General features: G+C 37.7%; 3 protein-coding genes across 4 annotated transcripts in view; all 3 read left to right on the plus strand.

Moving 5' to 3' along the window:
- ptpra (protein tyrosine phosphatase receptor type A) overlaps window positions 1–5712 on the plus strand; it is a 31129-nt gene extending 25417 nt beyond the window's left edge. Inside the window, exons 19-22 of the mRNA XM_085456084.1 lie at window positions 562–687; window positions 790–941; window positions 1311–1446; window positions 2022–5712. Coding sequence (XP_085312210.1) covers window positions 562–687; window positions 790–941; window positions 1311–1446; window positions 2022–2096 — 489 coding nt within the window. The 3' untranslated portion in view covers window positions 2097–5712. The remainder of the gene's footprint in view (window positions 1–561; window positions 688–789; window positions 942–1310; window positions 1447–2021) is intronic.
- A 1507-nt stretch (window positions 5713–7219) lies between these two features.
- On the plus strand, window positions 7220–8724 carry gnrh2 (gonadotropin-releasing hormone 2). 2 transcript variants are annotated; one of them, XM_085456087.1, is made up of 4 exons: window positions 7220–7352; window positions 7933–8078; window positions 8184–8267; window positions 8529–8724. In XM_085456087.1, exons 2-4 carry the CDS (start codon window positions 7944–7946, stop codon window positions 8565–8567), a joined length of 258 nt encoding a protein of 85 aa, XP_085312213.1. In that variant the 5' UTR covers window positions 7220–7352; window positions 7933–7943; the 3' UTR covers window positions 8568–8724. The 2 variants fall into 2 exon arrangements, with proteins under 2 accessions (XP_085312213.1, XP_085312212.1); XM_085456086.1 differs by lacking the exon at window positions 7220–7352 and having other exon boundaries at window positions 7817–8078.
- Window positions 8725–9115: 391 nt separating this feature from the next.
- zmat1 (zinc finger matrin-type 1) lies at window positions 9116–15846 on the plus strand. Its single transcript, XM_085456085.1, has 7 exons — window positions 9116–9259; window positions 11522–11628; window positions 11738–11809; window positions 12037–12172; window positions 12281–12568; window positions 13163–13253; window positions 13627–15846. The coding sequence occupies exons 1-7, from the start codon at window positions 9121–9123 to the stop codon at window positions 14591–14593; spliced, it is 1800 nt and encodes a 599-aa protein (XP_085312211.1). The 5' UTR covers window positions 9116–9120; the 3' UTR covers window positions 14594–15846.
- The last annotated feature ends 1005 nt before the right edge of the window (window positions 15847–16851 follow it).

Here is a 16851-nt window from a genome sequence, read left to right on the forward strand (position 1 = left end):
AAATCTTACATGTACTGTTCAATTCAGTGATACCTATAACTGTACTACTTTGATATTAGAAACATCTTAATTCTGGGGTGAATTGTGAAGTGAAACGGTGTGTTTCTGCATGTGTGCATCTGGCTTGCATTGTACAAATTGCAGTACATGTGCAGAACTGTTATTTTGCCAGTGGACATGTTTTTATCATGAATCTCTATTAACTGCACTATAAATTATTCCCAGCAAGTAAAAGCAACTTTTTTTTTTTTTTTTTTTTTTTTTTTTGGAAAGCTCAACAGTAACGGTAAATCCCTTTTTAAAGGCCAGAATTAGAAATAAAGATTCCAGCGTTACCAGTTCAGTTTCATTTTTTTTTCCTTAGTTTTTGTAATTAATGTGTAATAAAGGTTCTCTCTGTGTTCCAAGTAGATGGATGCAGTACTAAAGTACTACATATACAATATAAAAATTAGCATATATTTCAGATGTGTCTGACATTTTAAATCTGCTTGGTATTTTATGACTTCTAACATGTCATCAACCTTTATTTGACTTTTTTCCATGTCCTGTGTCCTATAGGAGAAATGTGCTCAGTATTGGCCCAGTGATTCAGCAGTGACCCATGGAGACATCACAATTGAGCTTAAAAGAGAGGAAGAGAACGAGAGTTACACAGTGCGTGACCTCTTGGTCACCAACACCAGGGTAATAAAGGGCTCAATGAAATGATGAAATACTATAAAACAACCGAGCAGTTCTAACATGGAACAAACACATTATCTGTTTATTATCTGTTTTATCATCCAGGAGAACAAGACTCGAGTAGTGCGTCAATTCCATTTCCATGGCTGGCCAGAGGTGGGCATCCCCACTGATGGTAAAGGCATGATCAACTTAATTGCTGCAGTGCAGAGACAACAGCAGCAATCTGGCAACCACCCAATCACTGTGCACTGCAGGTAAGAAAATACAGACACACACAAACCCCTAACCTTTGAATTTGTATGTGCCAGTCTAACAAAATTTACGGAGATAAATGCGTAACATTAATATAATTACATTTTTTTCTGTTGTACACTTCTAAACTGCCCTGCAATTGTAGGTGCTGGGAAACTGTTCCTCTAAACAAACCACAGGAAAAAACAGCTCAGACTAATTGTTCTCTTCTTCCTTATGATATTTTAACTGCTCCCAGATCAGTTCCTACCCTTTTTTTGTTTCTAGCAAGTACGCTCAAAACAAATGTTATTTGCATGTGTTATTTCTGCAGGCTCGGACTCCAGCGTGCATACTGAGGTTTGCATTTTTGGCTGTGTTTGTGTTTACAGTGCTGGTGCTGGCCGGACGGGGACTTTCTGTGCATTGAGTACAGTTCTGGAGCGGGTGAAAGCAGAAGGGATCCTGGATGTCTTCCAGACAGTGAAGAGCCTCAGACTGCAGAGACCCCACATGGTGCAGACACTGGTAAGGACTTATTACACTTGAACTTGAACTTTTCATTTATTATAATGCCCCATTATGCAGCAAGTTTGTCTTTGACGAGGAGAGTTTGCTTTCATCACACTGACTTCCTTGAAAGATGCTCTTATTGATCTTGTTTAGGTGTTTCAAATGTTCAGACTCAGCTGGCTGTAGACGCTTAATGGAAAACCCTAAAAACTGAGTCGAGTCAAGCTGAGTGGGTAATACTGCAGTTCCTAGTAGAAAAGGGGCGTATGTAGCTTCTGGGTCTGAAAACTGAAGCTAATGTGGAAGAGTATTAAACCCACATTCTTTCTATTGACCAGTGCCTCCGTTGTCCTGTAGAGGTCTATGAGAAAAGGGACCCTTGGCTCTCTTGCTCTGTGACATCTGTAAAAACTAAGTCAGTATTTTCAAGAGTCAAAAAGGGAGATAAAGCAGGTTGATTGACAAGCTGCTAGCCTGAGAGTACGCAGTGCCTCTCAGATTGTGGGCTCGATGACTTCAGTGACTGAACTGTCACAGATTGATAGCTCCAGCTGATGTAGCTGTTTTTTTTTTCTCTCTCCCCTTTGCAGGAGCAGTACGAGTTCTGCTACAAAGTGGTTCAAGAATACATTGATGCTTTTTCTGACTATGCCAACTTCAAGTAGGGACCTGCCATTGATGAATGGATGAATAGATATCCACATGCACTTCATAAAAGCATATACACGCTCCAGAGCACACACATTCAGTATGTTGCCATGCAGAGAGCTGCGTATCCCCATCTGATGGATCTTTGAAAAAACAACAACAAAAAACTCATCACAGCTTGATCTGTGGATGGGATTGAACTGCCCGGAGGAAAAGGGAAAAGAGGTCTCCTCCCAAAGGACAGAACAGGGCAGTGCAGCTGGACAGAGAAAAAAACTGAGATGCCTTCTTGAATATTTTGTAATGATGTTAATACAGCCCTTCACCCCTATTTTGCTTTCCATCTTCACCCCCCCTCCCCAATATGTATATATATACCTAACTGTGTTGCATTTTATTATTATGGTTTTAGACACAGTTTTGAGTTTGGCTGCATTTTAGGGTGGCACCTGTAATGTATTTTATTGGTATAAATATATAAATATATATGACTATAAATCTAATGCTTTGGTGGCTAATGTACAACAACCATTTGTTTTTATTTTTTGTAAACACCTTGGGGACAGAGACCTAAAACATTTTAAACTTTGCCCGAGCCACACTGTAGCAACTTTGTGTGGTAGCAGAAGTTTCTACATTCACCCACAGACCCTGAACTGTTTTTCACTCCTCAGACATTCACACAAGCAGTTTTTCTCTACATTGGGTCGGTTGCCTCGATTTGGCAAAAAAAAAAACAAACAGCTTTCCAAGCCAGTTACAGTTTCTCTCTGTTAGGTTTCAGGGGTTCAGAGGTAGCTCATTACTGGAGATCGGAATCTCTGATGTAGCTCATAGTCTCAGGTTTTAATATGTGTAAACGTACACCCTAAATACCAGGAGCCGCTAATTATTCTTTGAGCGTCTGTGTGTGTTTGAACTGGAGCACAAGCTGGCAGAGAGCGCTGTGGCGTGGTTCCACATCGCTTTCTCGTGTCTGCAAAGTGCCAAAGTCCTTCACTTAGTCGGGTATGTAGCTCTGGAGTCTGGAGACTTTCATCTTTAGATGTTCAGAACAGCAAAACTTTTGAGCTATCCAAGGATCACTAATTAAAACATTGAGATTTTATATGCCCCGTACACTCAAGACATGTAGTTTTATTAAGGCTTATATGACGTTCTAGGGTCTGTTACGGTATCAGCAGTAATGTTGATGATGTTGGCGAGCCAAATCATAAACAGTAACTCATTATTGCATCATACAAATCAACAATACCCAGCATTTGTTTTGTTTACATAAGCACTTCAGTATTTTTTTTTTTAATTTTGTAGACTGTATTTCCTTTCTGTCTGGGTTTATAGTTTTCCTTTGAGCCTGCTGGGATTTACTGTCTTTTTTTCCTCCTTTTCTTTTTTAAATATTTGGCGTCGGGTCACGAGACTGCGCTGTCACTCCTTCAGAGCGATGCCTTTTTAATTCCCATCATGAATATTGATAACTGAGGAATGTTTTCTTTTACTCGAATGCTGTTGCTAACAATTTCTCTCAAAAATGGATTTGTTGTTACTTTAAAAGAGGAAATGTGCCATGCAATGCTTTTTTTAAATGAATGTCGTAGGATGGCGCTCAGACTTGAACTACAGTGTTTTTATTTAATCCAAGGTCAACATTGAGGCCATGCCCTTTTTTGATTGTAATAAAAGATAAATGATGTCTGTTAACCGCAGGGTTTTAGGTCAGTCCGCTCAGGAAATGACTGATGCCAGGATGTTTAAATTTACAAATTGAACATATTCAACTTGAGTTGATCTCTGCAGCTGTGTCACCTTCAAGTGGTACTGGCTTCCACCAAAGTCAGGGTATTCAGATATGATCCCACAGCTGGATTTTAAAAGACTGTAATAAAAAATTTAATCTTTTTTTTTCTCCTTCTTTTAGAATTTTCCAGCTAGTTCAGTGTTTCTTATTGTAGCTTTTAACTGTAAACAGACCCATACTTGTGTATAATCTACATTACATTAGCACTCCTTTATTTAATTTATTTTATTAAAAGAAGGAGCACAATCAAGTGTGTCAAACTGATAGTGGCTATATCGTTTTTAAAAATAATAAATTTTGAGAAGGGTTGATCGCATCAATGTTGATTGTTTGAACACTTATGCACTCTTTGCACCAAATGTAAAGCCCTTAAAAAGTACAGAACCAAATGAGAGCTAAGGTCAAAAAGATATGGCCTTGATTTTTACAATATGGTGACTATACTGTGTTTGATCTGTTGAAGGGTTTTCAGGTCTCAAAGCCCTAGGCTGATTACTTAAAAGTAGCGGACAGCTAAGCTGACCAGTCACTCAAATCACTGTTGGCTGTGAGTGGGTCATGTTCTTCATTTCAGGTCTTTTTGTTCCAAAGCATCACAAGTGCTAACACGATTGGTTAGGTTCCATTATGTTTTTCATTTATTTACATTGACACTCACTGGGTGTTTCATCAGGTTATAGAAGAGGGGATGCTTAGCGTTACTGTCTGTTCTTAAATTACAGGGGTTTGTTGTGCACGTTTCAATCATGTGATCATGTCTCACTGCAATTTGACCACAAAACATGACACTGTGCCAAACTGTGAGACCCAATATTTTGTTAATTTTGTTATTATAAGTGAACTGATGAAGTGCCTCACGGGTAGGTTTTCAAAACAAATGAATCATCCCTGGAGTTTTCTTAACTCGCATGCATTTCCTCATGTTTCACCTGTTGACCAATGACAAATCCTTTTTGTGTGACAAATTGAGGGAGCCAGAACCAAGTGTGGGTCAGTTATTCTTTCACATTCCCTGTAGTTGTATATTTGTGGATTTCGTGCTTGTGTACATCAAACTAACATTGACACCTTTATTTTATTTTTTTTCAAATGCATAGTATTTTAATTTCATTCCATATCAGCTGAACGTGGGATCCATGACTAGTAATCAAGTGTTGGTACCCCGAATGTAGAACTAAAACACAGAAATAGGATTTGCATCCTTTACCACCAAGGGAAACCAGTTACCCTTGTTTTATCCCTTTATTCCAGGAGTTTTCCCCCACTGGAGCGTTTTGAATGCCCTTATGAAACTCAATCCACGGTCTCCATTTCTAGAAAGGGAGACAGCAGAAAACTGTTGCCCAACTTTTCTCTTCTCATCACCTTCTCTTTGTCTCCTATTCATCTCCGCTCACTTGTTGCTTCCTTTTTATCCTTCACTTTCCCTCTTGAACCATTCCTCCCAGTGGTCAACACCCTCTCCGCTTTTGTACATAATGTAAGGTTATTTATAATTCATTCCTGTCTGCTGCCTTGCTTATTTTATTTTCTATTCCCTCCTGTAATTTTTTTTTAAAGATGTATATTGAACTGTATCGGGACCATTTTCAAATGTATTACAGATGTGTTTCGGCCATTTTTTAATTTGGTATGATTGTCTTAAGCAAATCCTATTTTTTATTTTGCCTAAGTTTGTTTCTTGTGTTTTTTTTGTTATTCAACATTTGAATATATGTATATATAATTATATATGATAAAATTATATATAATTATATAATGCCAAATGGCCTTTCTAAGCAAGATACTGTTCAAACCTAATAAAGTGCTTGAGATTTTAACCTCTTGTCAGCATACATCCCATCTCTAAGTACAATTTGTGCGTCCACGTTTTCTCTGCTTCTTTAAAGTCACGATGATCTGACACACATGTACAGCTCACCTCTCAATAACTAATGCTGGTGCTGTGGTGCCAAATAATTGACTATGGGTTGTGGTTACCTTAAGGATCAGGCACTCCTGCTCTTGAAAGATTTCCAGTCAATATCGAACCCTTTGCACCATTCATTCACTGGTGTTGTTGAAGTATTGAAAGGTATAAAGAATGGAAAGCGACTATTTTTGGTAGTGTTAGTACTGAGTTAACCCTTAACCCTAATATTACTCGGTGTGATGGGTACAGTATTTATTTTTATTGACACTGACAAGAAATTCCTAATTTTATATCAAGAGCTGAAAAATGCTGTGATTTAAGAGGCAGCTTTAAGTCAAAATGTTAACACAAAGTCTGCAACACCTACTGAAAGAACTGGATGTTTAGCAACAAACCTTTCACTGTCGAGCCTAATCTGCAGATATCCATTTTTAAACGGGGCTAGTTTCACTTACGCGCCAACATGAGATTCAATTTTATTTATATATATATAATCACATCAGCCACCTCATATCAGTTGCCTCATATTGCAAGAACCCTACAATAATACACACAAATATGTAAAGGAAATACCTTTAGTGAAAATGGTTTCATTTCTGCTTCGTAGGGTGAAAAAAATACATTAATAATGACCAAACTTAGCCCTCTAAGTTAATTATAGTATTTGATGAATAAGGCAATGGGAAAACGAATTGGCCATTAAGATTAAATTTTTACATCAAAATGTACTGATTTTATTAATGGTCAGCTTGGCCTGTTGTAGCATCTACCACTGACTGATTATGTCTAATGAGTTATGTTACATCTGTAGCAACATATGCAGTCACTTCCTGGGTGTGAACTGAAACATAAATACCTTTTCTCCTCTAATTGACAATAATGTCACCTGTGGATTGGTCAGGAATCCAGTGTATTTGTTCCTCTTCCTATCAGATCCCCCTGAGGTGTCAGCAAGGTCAGAGAGAAAACGTGTGGTGGTTCATTGTGGTCAATACTGGTGTAAAAAGTAGGAAATTGAAGCTTCAGACATTGTATGGCTAAGCATTCTTACTTAAAAGGCCCTCCCTGTTGAGAGCCAGTAATGAAAGCAAGCTGACCGTGTATAAGGTTTATCCTCAATGAGCACTGACTGTGACAGAATGATGATGGATCTCACTAATAATGACTTGAATGTCTTATTTAAATTGACATAGTGTAGAAGAGGATATTGGTGGTATAGATGGGTGTCAGTGCTGTTTACAGATGATAATTGGAATTGGTCGGACCGCATGTACGTCTCGTCCCCATGGATGATTCATTTGACCCCTTAGAAGAAGAGGGAGTCAAAGGGGTCAAAAATGGGCGGGGAAGAATAAGGAAGACAATGATGTGTGCTGGGGGATTGGTCTATATATTGAGGGGAAGAAAGAGGGAGCAGAGAATCTCTTCAGTAAAACACCTCGGTTGTACCGCAAGCTGATTTTAGCACTAAATCCACCAAAGGAAAAGAACATTTTGAAGTGAACCCCTGCAGGTACACTGAGGGAAACTTGGACTGATAAAGCTGTGAAATCTAAGACTAAGGTAAGGACAAATTACTACATTTCTGCCCAGTTTTAGTAGTTTATCTAAAACTATTATTCGATTCAAGATCTGATACTTTCAATATTTACTTTCAGAATGACAAAGGACAACTAGAATATTGTACTCAAAATTGAGTAAATGATAGAAGCGCCGAAAGCAGGGATGTCAAACTCATTTTTCTTTATGAGTGGGAAAAGCTGTAAAATTTGTGAAAATGCAGTAACAAGTTAAAAAATGTATGTGTTCCTTCACGTTTTCCAGAGCCATCCAGTGGGCCGCGATTGGAGTCTTTGCAGGGCTGATTCTGGTCTGCGGGTCTTACGTTTGACACCCCTGGCTTAAAGTGATGTTATGTAAAAGTTTTCCAAATGCAGTGAAAAATTTGGATGTTCGCCTGAAATGATAGCCAGCATCCATAATAATATAGCAAGTTTGCACTGAAATGTTTTAGCTCAGATCTTAAAATTAACTTTATTGCAGCTAACAACACTTTTCTTTTTAGCTTTTATTGCAGGAAATTCTCAATAAAGAATGTGTTCTTCAAATATTTTTCAAACTAACTCTATGTCCATTCTTCTAGGTGGGAATATCATGTGTGTGTCTCGACTGGCTTTGCTCTTGGGGCTGCTTCTCTGTGTGGGGGCTCAGCTGTCCTTTGCCCAGCACTGGTCCCATGGTTGGTATCCTGGAGGAAAAAGGGAGCTGGACTCCTTTGGCACATCAGAGGTTGGGATAAGTGTTTGTGTGAATAATTTAACCAATCACTGAGTAGTTTCTGTTGAGAATGAAGATACCCTTTATCCCTTAACCTCAATCTGTTTTGCTTCTTAGATTTCAGAGGAGATTAAGCTGTGTGAAGCAGGGGAATGCAGCTACCTGAGACCCCAGAGGAGGAGTATCCTGAGAAACATTCTTGTAAGTGAGAAAAGCAGAGATGAACAGTAGCATGTTTAATGGTACTTGAATCACAATGTCTTGCCATCAGTATATTTCTTATGATCATATGATCATGAGATTTTGTCTACTCTGAAATCTGACTGACATTGACTGAAAATTCTTGACTGACATACACATATTAGTGAAGTTGTGCTTATCCAGCCATAGTGTGCATATCTGTGTGTAGCCTGTATTGATTTCTGTGTATTAGTCTAATGCCATACTAAATTCTTTCCACAGCTGGATGCCTTAGCCAGAGAGCTTCAGAAGAGAAAGTGACATCTTTCCAGAGACGGCTTTTCTATAGTAACCCACTTCCTTTGTATTTCTGCCTTGACGTGATTTTGTGATCATCTGGCCTTGCTGTTTGTAATGTTTGTCAGTAAATTTGTCTTGTTTTTTTCGATGTGAAAATGATGTCCCAGAATAAAATATCTATTTTGATATTAACTTGTTTTTTTTTCTTCATTTTTGGTGCAGCTAATGATATGAATATAAGGCATAGAGAGAAAACACTGACTTCTTAGATGATAAAAAAGTAGCAAATACATAAATATGAATCAGTTCCATTTACATACTAAGGATCCGGGTCCTGCTGTGCATGCGCAGAGTCGTGATTTTAGATATTTCGATAGAAGAAGTAAATCATTTGAGCATAACAGAGAGATTTTCCCGTTGCCGTTTCTGATTATTCGTTAAAGGATTTTCATGAAAACAAGTCTTTAAAATACACAAGACGAAAAAATACGGAGGATGTAAGTTATTAAAACTAGCTTTCCTGTACCAGGACTACAATACTACTGCGCATGCACGTTCAGGTAGGGAAAAAAAGATGGACGACACAAGTGGCTGTACTTCGCTAACTGCGGAGTCAGACTCTCAAAATAACATTGCCAGTATCCCTAACGCGACTTCTGTCACAGGTGCTGACAAAGTAATAAACAATAAAATAGATAGTACCCAGGTTGAAGGTGAGTTGTCTTCAGAATGTGAAAATTCAGCCGTATGGCACCCTACCTGCTGCGCCTTTGTTAGCTTTTCTGCTATGTGGCTAGCCAGCTCATTATTCTAGTGAGCTCGTTAGCTGCTTAGCTAAATTTGCTAACGTCGGCTGCCTAACGTTAATCTGCTTTAACGTGAGGGGCTTTCAGAATTTTATAGCGGTCTCTACGAGGAGGATAGTAGAAACTATCGCCCCGAAAATCTCCCTCTTACCCTTGGCCCAGCTTGATGATTAAACCATGAACAGTTAGGGTACTTTTCCTTATGTTGTTTGTCTCAGAGCTAGTACCAGCAAGTTCGACCCCCACACGAAACGAAACAGTCCCTTTAAATGATTCCATATACCGGTAGTTAATGCTAACCGATTCGTCGACTAACCGGTTTTAGCAGCAGAAGCCATAAACTGTTAAGTGGATGACATAATTTATTTCATCCTACATGGGAAAGCTAGTCTAATTGTAAACTTAGTCTGAAATGTCGCCATTTAAAAAAAACAAAAAAAAAACAAACAATATTAAGGACTGCAAACCTTAGCACCTGAAGCATCATTGAGGCTAAAACTTAAAGTTGGCATCCACCTTTTTTGTGCCGGTTAAACTCATTAGTAAACTAAAACAGTGTTCTCAAGGTGAAAGGATAATAAATGGAAATGGAAAGTCATTTGGTAAGTACAATATTTGAAATATATCAGTGCACATAAATTCTTCAGGAGCATCAGAGTGAGTACATATAGAGTACTTGTTTCAGTCTTTTATTTCTTGCATTTAAACACCTTTTAGTGTTTAATTGTCCTGAGGTCCTTTATATGTGCTTCACAGCACTTCATGTAGGATGCCAGTGTTGATACTCAGCACTTTAAAAGTAAACCCTCATCACCTTTGATTGCCTTATTTTCTTTTTCATAGTAATTTTCAGTATTTATAAGTATATCAGACTGTCCCGTAATTTCAATTAGAAAATTTTTTCATGATAAGCACCTCTGCAAGTGCATGTGTTTACATTTGAGACAAACGCAGATATTTTAAATAAGTTATTTTTTTAATTTAAAAAAACTACTGAAGTAAAGTAGTTAACAATTTTAGTTCTTCTAACAGAAATTCAGTCTCCACCAGTCATCATGTCCTATGATTAGTTCAGTACAGCCTACAACATCAATAATCTTGCCTAAACATTGTTATTTACTGGTATCAGCACTGTACTCGTTGATTTCACTTTAATAAATTTCATATTTCTGTGTTGCAAAATGTCCTTCAAAGTTTTGAAAATATGAGCAATACAAGACTGGCTGAACAGTTAGGTTGTTGAAATAACACAGAAACATCATGCTCATTCAGTGTGGTTTAATGTTGTTTCTGGGCCACACTTTATCAAAATATCCGAGCAGACAAGTTATTTCTTTGCTTGTAAAACTTAATATTTAATCCACATGCGTGAGTGTCATCACTAAACTGTACTTTTTAAAAGTAAATCACTAAACAGGTATTGCAACAAAAGGGTAATTTGTCATCTATTTTTTATTTATTTAGGAATTAGTCTAACTTTTTTGTTTTATGTGTGGGTATTTAAGTTGTCACATTTTTTTTTTTCTTTTTTTTACGTCTACTTTTAGTTAATTGGCACTGAATGCACCACTAGTGAATCAGCTATTGCATCTCAACCAGAATCTGCAGAATGGAAGAAATCAAGTAACAATTTGTTATGGGCTAGCAATATAATATGCAGTATGTGTCAACATGTGTGTTGCATGCTACTTTAGGAAGTGTGTGTTGAGCGGAAATAGTTTTAGAAGATTAAAAAAAATAAAAGTGTATCTTACTTTTCCCTCATAAATGATAAATAAACTTTTCCATAAGGGGAACGTTTTAATAGAAATATGTATTTAAGTGGTTATATTCACAACTCCCCAGTTGTGTAGACCTTTGTAGAATTAGCAGGTCATATTAAAATCATTGTAAATGTTGAATGAGATTTGCCACACTAAGGCAAAGCATATTGTATAAATTAACAAATTACAAAACAAATTAGTTTGTTTTGAAAAAGAACCATTAGATAGGTTAATATATGATCCAATAAAGGTTGTGTGAAAGTTAAAGATTCAGCCTTTTTTTTCTGTGTACTGAGAAAATGGAAGTTGTATTGGACAAACTTTTCTCTTATGTGAATTTAATAATTTAATAGTGTTTCGTTTGTGCTTCATGTTTAAATAAGTTTTCATGTATTCTGCCGCACAGGAAACAAAGCTGAAGAGGCGCTACTGAAGTGTCTCCTTACAGACAGTTACTGCCATGTGTGTGAGGCTGTGCTGCTGTTTAAGTCACAGCGGCTGTCTCACTATGAGGTGTGTTTTATCCTCCAGGCACAAATCATAGCACCGTAGTACAACTTTAATTAGACCTGCCATAAGTAAAATATTTTCTAATAATGTCTCACATGTTGTCCAACTGCAGGGAAAGAAACACGCTCAGAAACTCAAGCTGTACCTGCAGACCAAAAAAGCAGAAAAGTCAACAGGCGCCCAGGTTAGTGGCCAAGTTTAAGTTTTCTTTTTCTGTCAGATGGAGTCTCTTGTCTGTAATCATGAGAACTGAGTGAGGACAAACTAATGTAAGCATCCAATAGTGAAGAATATCAGAGCTACAGTATTAGTGCTTTAATAATATCCCTCTCAAAAGAATATGAGGGGTATATGAAAGCAATCTTGTATTCATAAAATAAGTAGTTTATAGTTTTTGTTTGTTTTTTGCAGCAGACGATGAGTAATGATAAAGATCATTTCTGTGAGCTTTGCAACATGGTATTTAGCTCACCTGTGGTGGCAAGATCACACTATGAAGGCAAAGTCCATACAAAAAATCTTCGTAAACAAAGTCTTCACCTATCAGGCAAGTTTGAGCTCTGTGATGCAAAAAGCATTTTCTTGATGTAGATTTTGATATTTACACACAGTAAGGAAGATATGTTGACATCATGATTTCACTGTCATTTTATAGAGAAGTCTACAGAAGTGCGTGCTTCATCAGGTCTCCAACAGGATCCTGATAAGTCTCAGCAAAAACCATCCTCAGAGGGTGTTGTGGAGCATGATTTGGATCCAGCAGTCACCAGTGCTACATGTAGCACAGAGGTTGATTTGAAGGATCCCAACAAGTACTGTGCCCTGTGTACTGCCTCCTTCACGAATCCCCATGTAGCCTTGCAGCACTACAGTGGACGCAAACACCAGAGGAATCAGGCCAGACAGGAGCTGCTCAAACAGCTAGGACACAATGTAGAGCAAGGTAACTTTTTGCCTTTGAGCAAACAGGATAATACAAAGAGCGTTAAATCCTTCAGGAATTTAATAAAAATCACCACAGCAGCCTGAAACCAGGACAGAAACATTAACAAGAAAGGGAAAAAGAAACAGGAAGTTCTGAAGGGAAAAGTGAAAAATCTAGTTGAAACATCTACATCAGCAGTGAAGATTTATCCCAGCACAGGTGGGTGAATAGGAGATAATCAAATAGAAGTTGGCTTTGTAGCATTATTACAGTAAGTATGGATGTGATTCAGATAGTCTGATTAGCTATAATTCTGTGGTTTTGTTATTATTTATTATTATAACAATAATCTGACTTTAATCTGATAAGTCTGACTCGAGGGGATTGAATCAGGTGAGCCAGAATGTCAGAAAGTTTAATAAAGCAGTTTCCTGTTTTTTATTTTCAGCTTTAGGCGCTACAGCATCTCTTTGTGGAGATGGCATGAATGATTTGGAGAAAACCAGAATTTGTAAAACAGTAGAAAAATGACTTTACTAAATCTTTATTGGCCCGTTGAAAGTTGTTGGATTTTTAAAAAAAATCTCTCTTCTTTCTAATCTTTTTCTCCAGGCAGTTCCTTGATGTGTCAGATGTGTAGTATGCAATTTAACTCTGTGGAGATGTACCAGGACCACATGCAGGGAAACAAACACCAGATAAAGTAAGTTTAAGAAGACAATGTCAACTTTTAAAGTGTAATATTTACTACATTGCACTTCAGCTTACCTTTGGCAAGAAGTAATTATTTGTGATGACACTAAATAATATGAAAATAACACTGTTATAAATATACAAAGGAATCGCAACCTGTAACAACCTGACACAAATCAAGTGTTAGCTAAATTTAGATACCAAGTTGGTTTACAGGGAGTTTGTAATTGTAGAGAGATAATGAATTCATTTTGGGCATGTCATTTTCAAGCAGGAACCTCAGAATGCCTCTGTGGTTTACTAAGGCTATATTTTGTAGGTTTTTCATCACCATTTATCTGATTGAATAGCAGCCTAATTCAAGTTTATGTGTTCTTGCTCAGGGAGAAGAAGGTCATCGATCTATGCCAATCCCAGCAAAAACTGTACAGCACATTTGCAGATGAACTGGCTGATTACATTCAGGTTCAGAAGGCTCGTGGAATCACTCCTAAGACTAATCAGGTCCTCCCTCAGGATACCATGCAAAAGGAAGATGAAGCTGAAGAACGGGAAGTAATAAATAGGAAGAATATGGTGGAACTAAATAAACCTGTGTCGAACCTCCTTCCTACCTCCATTTCTCCTCATCAGTCCCACTCTGGTCATTACTCTCCACTTCAAATGGGGTGTTCATCGTTTCAGGGCCCACCCTTGCCGTCACGTGCCTCAAACTACAACTATCCTCCTCCAGTTCTTCGTAACTCAGGTCCTCCACCGCTCACTAGTTGGCCCATGAGAAGAAGGCAGAGAAGGTCAAGCTCTTCCTCCTGTACTACCTCATTATCTTACTCCTCCTCCTCGTATTCCTCCTCCAGCAGTAGTGAAAGTGACAGTGATCATAGTGAATATAGGCACAGAGAAAAGAGGCAGATTAAAACATCCCATAGGGAGAGAGTGAGGAGAGGAAGGGATGAGGAGAGGAGGAGGAAACGCCAGAGGAGGGAAAGAGATGATGACTCAGAGGAGAGAAGAAGAGAGCAATCTGTTGAGTCGGAGGAGGAGAGGAGCAGGAAAAAGTCAAAAATTCATGGCAAGTGGAGACGAAAAGAAAGAAAATCCCTTAAGGAAAACTTTAAAGTGGAAAGAGGAGATCAAGTTATGGACAAATTAAAGCCAGAAGTCATGATGAAGAATAGCAAAGAGACTGAACTGCATATTCAGACTGAAATTAATGTTAAGCAAAGGGAGGGTGAAGAGGATGAGTCCATTAAACCTAAATACAGAAAAGAGAAGAAGAAGGCAAAAGAGAAAGCAGACACTAGGACAGAGGAGGAAAAGCTGTGGGACGACTCGATTCTGGGGTGTTAAACCCTGCAGGAGCAGCTGAAGTGAACAGTATTCTGGACTACTTTTGGCAAACATTTATTATAAGCATGACATTGAAAATAATAATAAGCTATATTAAAATGATTTTAAAAAAATCCTGTCAGCAGGTAGCAAAGGCCTTTTCTATATCTGCTCTAATAACCGAAAAGTGTTTTCTTATACAAGTTTGCTAGCTGGCTAGCCATGTAGAGTCAATTTGTATGTGTATAAGAAATGAATGTATTTCGTTTGTATCTGGAGGAGATTCAGCATTAATTTTATACTATGACACTTTATAATAAGTTTGGTTTGTGTGTACAGTGAGTTGATGGCTGTAATGTTTAGCACTGTTTGTTTATGAAGTACTCTTAACTCATCACTAAGGTAAATTTGATTATGGATGCGTGCATCTGGCATGGACTTGATAGATTGTCATCCCTTTAGCAGTCTCTGGTTGGCACTGTTGAGCTTCATCCATTTCATCAGTACTGAAAATAAAAGCTCATAGATGTCAGAAGCTTATTCATTTCATTACTTCAGAAGCTCTCTGTGTGTTCTCACTCTCAGGCACAAAAGTTGAAATAAAGCCACTGACAACGTGCTGTACAGAAGTTCAGTGTAAGACGTATTATGAAATGATAAAAATACAACAAATACTGCCTGGCACATGTGTTGCACCACAGCAGATTTAACACTTCATTAGTCTGCAGTGCACTGTGTACATGTGTATGTTTTATGATTGTATTTATACAACCAGAAAACACATTTGCGGTCATACAGGTGCAGACGTTCAAATGAGGACAACTCTTTACATAACCTCAGAATTCAGGTTGAAGAGCAATGTGCAAACTGAACAAAGTTAGTAGTTAAAGGAAACTCCAAAGGGAAACAGTATCACCTACTGTTAAACTATGAGCTATAAAGTGGGCCACTTACACTCCTAATCCCTACTGTCATTTTTATTTACATGCATCTACACAAATGTTCTTTTAAGTAAATCTTAAGGTATCTGAAATGAGTTATCAAAATACTTTGATTGGCCGAGCCACTGTTCCTCTGATGCTCTTGGTACATCACATCTACTCAAGAAAAACAATTTTGTGTTTTTATCTTTTCGTTTGCTTGTGGGCTGTATTGTTAAATGTTCATTGAGAGCTATATGTATGAGCCTAGATATGAAAGTAGTTGGTAGTGGTCAAACGAGGAGTGAGTGTGAATTTATCTGAAAAGTTTATAAAGAAAAACTTTTAAATCAACATGCGTGAAATAACTTCCCATTGTGTTTTGAATGTCAGTCGTTATTAAGTTAGATGTTGATTGGATTGCTGGCGCAAAGAAAAAATGTGGATCATAGAAGTGACACAAAAGTTGAAATGGTTTAGTGCAGAAGTCCTGCAGATGCTGTAAATAATCTTCTGAACTATGGTCTTGACATTAATTATCTTTAAAGCTCTGGTAATGAGAATGACACTGCTACATCTCTGTATTTTTTATGGATGACTTCTCAAAGAATACTAAAGTAAAAAAATTAAGAAAGAAATAGCAGAGCAGGCAAGTAAAACCAGAGCTTGGCAGCATTTGACGTAAAGCATTGAAGTGGAGAGACCAACAAAGGCTTTATAGCTCAGCGATGTGTGAAGAGCGCACATCTGAAGACCCCTGAGATCTGTTTTCAAAGAATCTTGTTCCTCGCCTGAGTGTACAACCCCCGTAGAACTTTAGGGTTCCCACATCCTCTCACTTTAAGATCCCCACCAGACCGTTCTGTACCCTTACCCTTTACGAACGCACAAAAGATCCACAAACACCACATGATTTAAAGGATCATCACTGTTATCGAGCAAGTGTGAAAAGGACGTCTGTGAAAAAGAGATTTCAAAAGTCCTCTCTTTGTCAGAATGGCAACTTTAAAAATTACACATCAAACATTGCAGAGATACTGTCTTGATGTAGGGAAAAGTGCTTCAAATCAGGTTTTTATCTCTGAATGTCAGTGAAACTCATAGTCTTCAACGTGAGGCATAGATTTGAGTTTATTGAGTAGATGTTGATGTATCTTGTCACAAAATGCAAAAAATAAAAATTCATTGTGAAAAGCCAAACATACAATGGCTCCACATTTGGAAATGCATAGGTGTCCTGTGTGTGATGTATGTGTACATATATAAAGTTTAAATACTATATCTGTAATGATTTTCTGTAATTTTAAATATAAAATCAATCAGTGGTTGTTGTTTTTTTAAGCAATCATGAAAATAACT

This window comes from Copadichromis virginalis, linkage group LG5, assembly GCF_057382275.1.
Source record: "Copadichromis virginalis isolate Kocher_CV1m ecotype Utaka linkage group LG5, C_Virginalis_male_GT1.1, whole genome shotgun sequence".
Classification (NCBI taxonomy): domain Eukaryota; kingdom Metazoa; phylum Chordata; class Actinopteri; order Cichliformes; family Cichlidae; genus Copadichromis; species Copadichromis virginalis.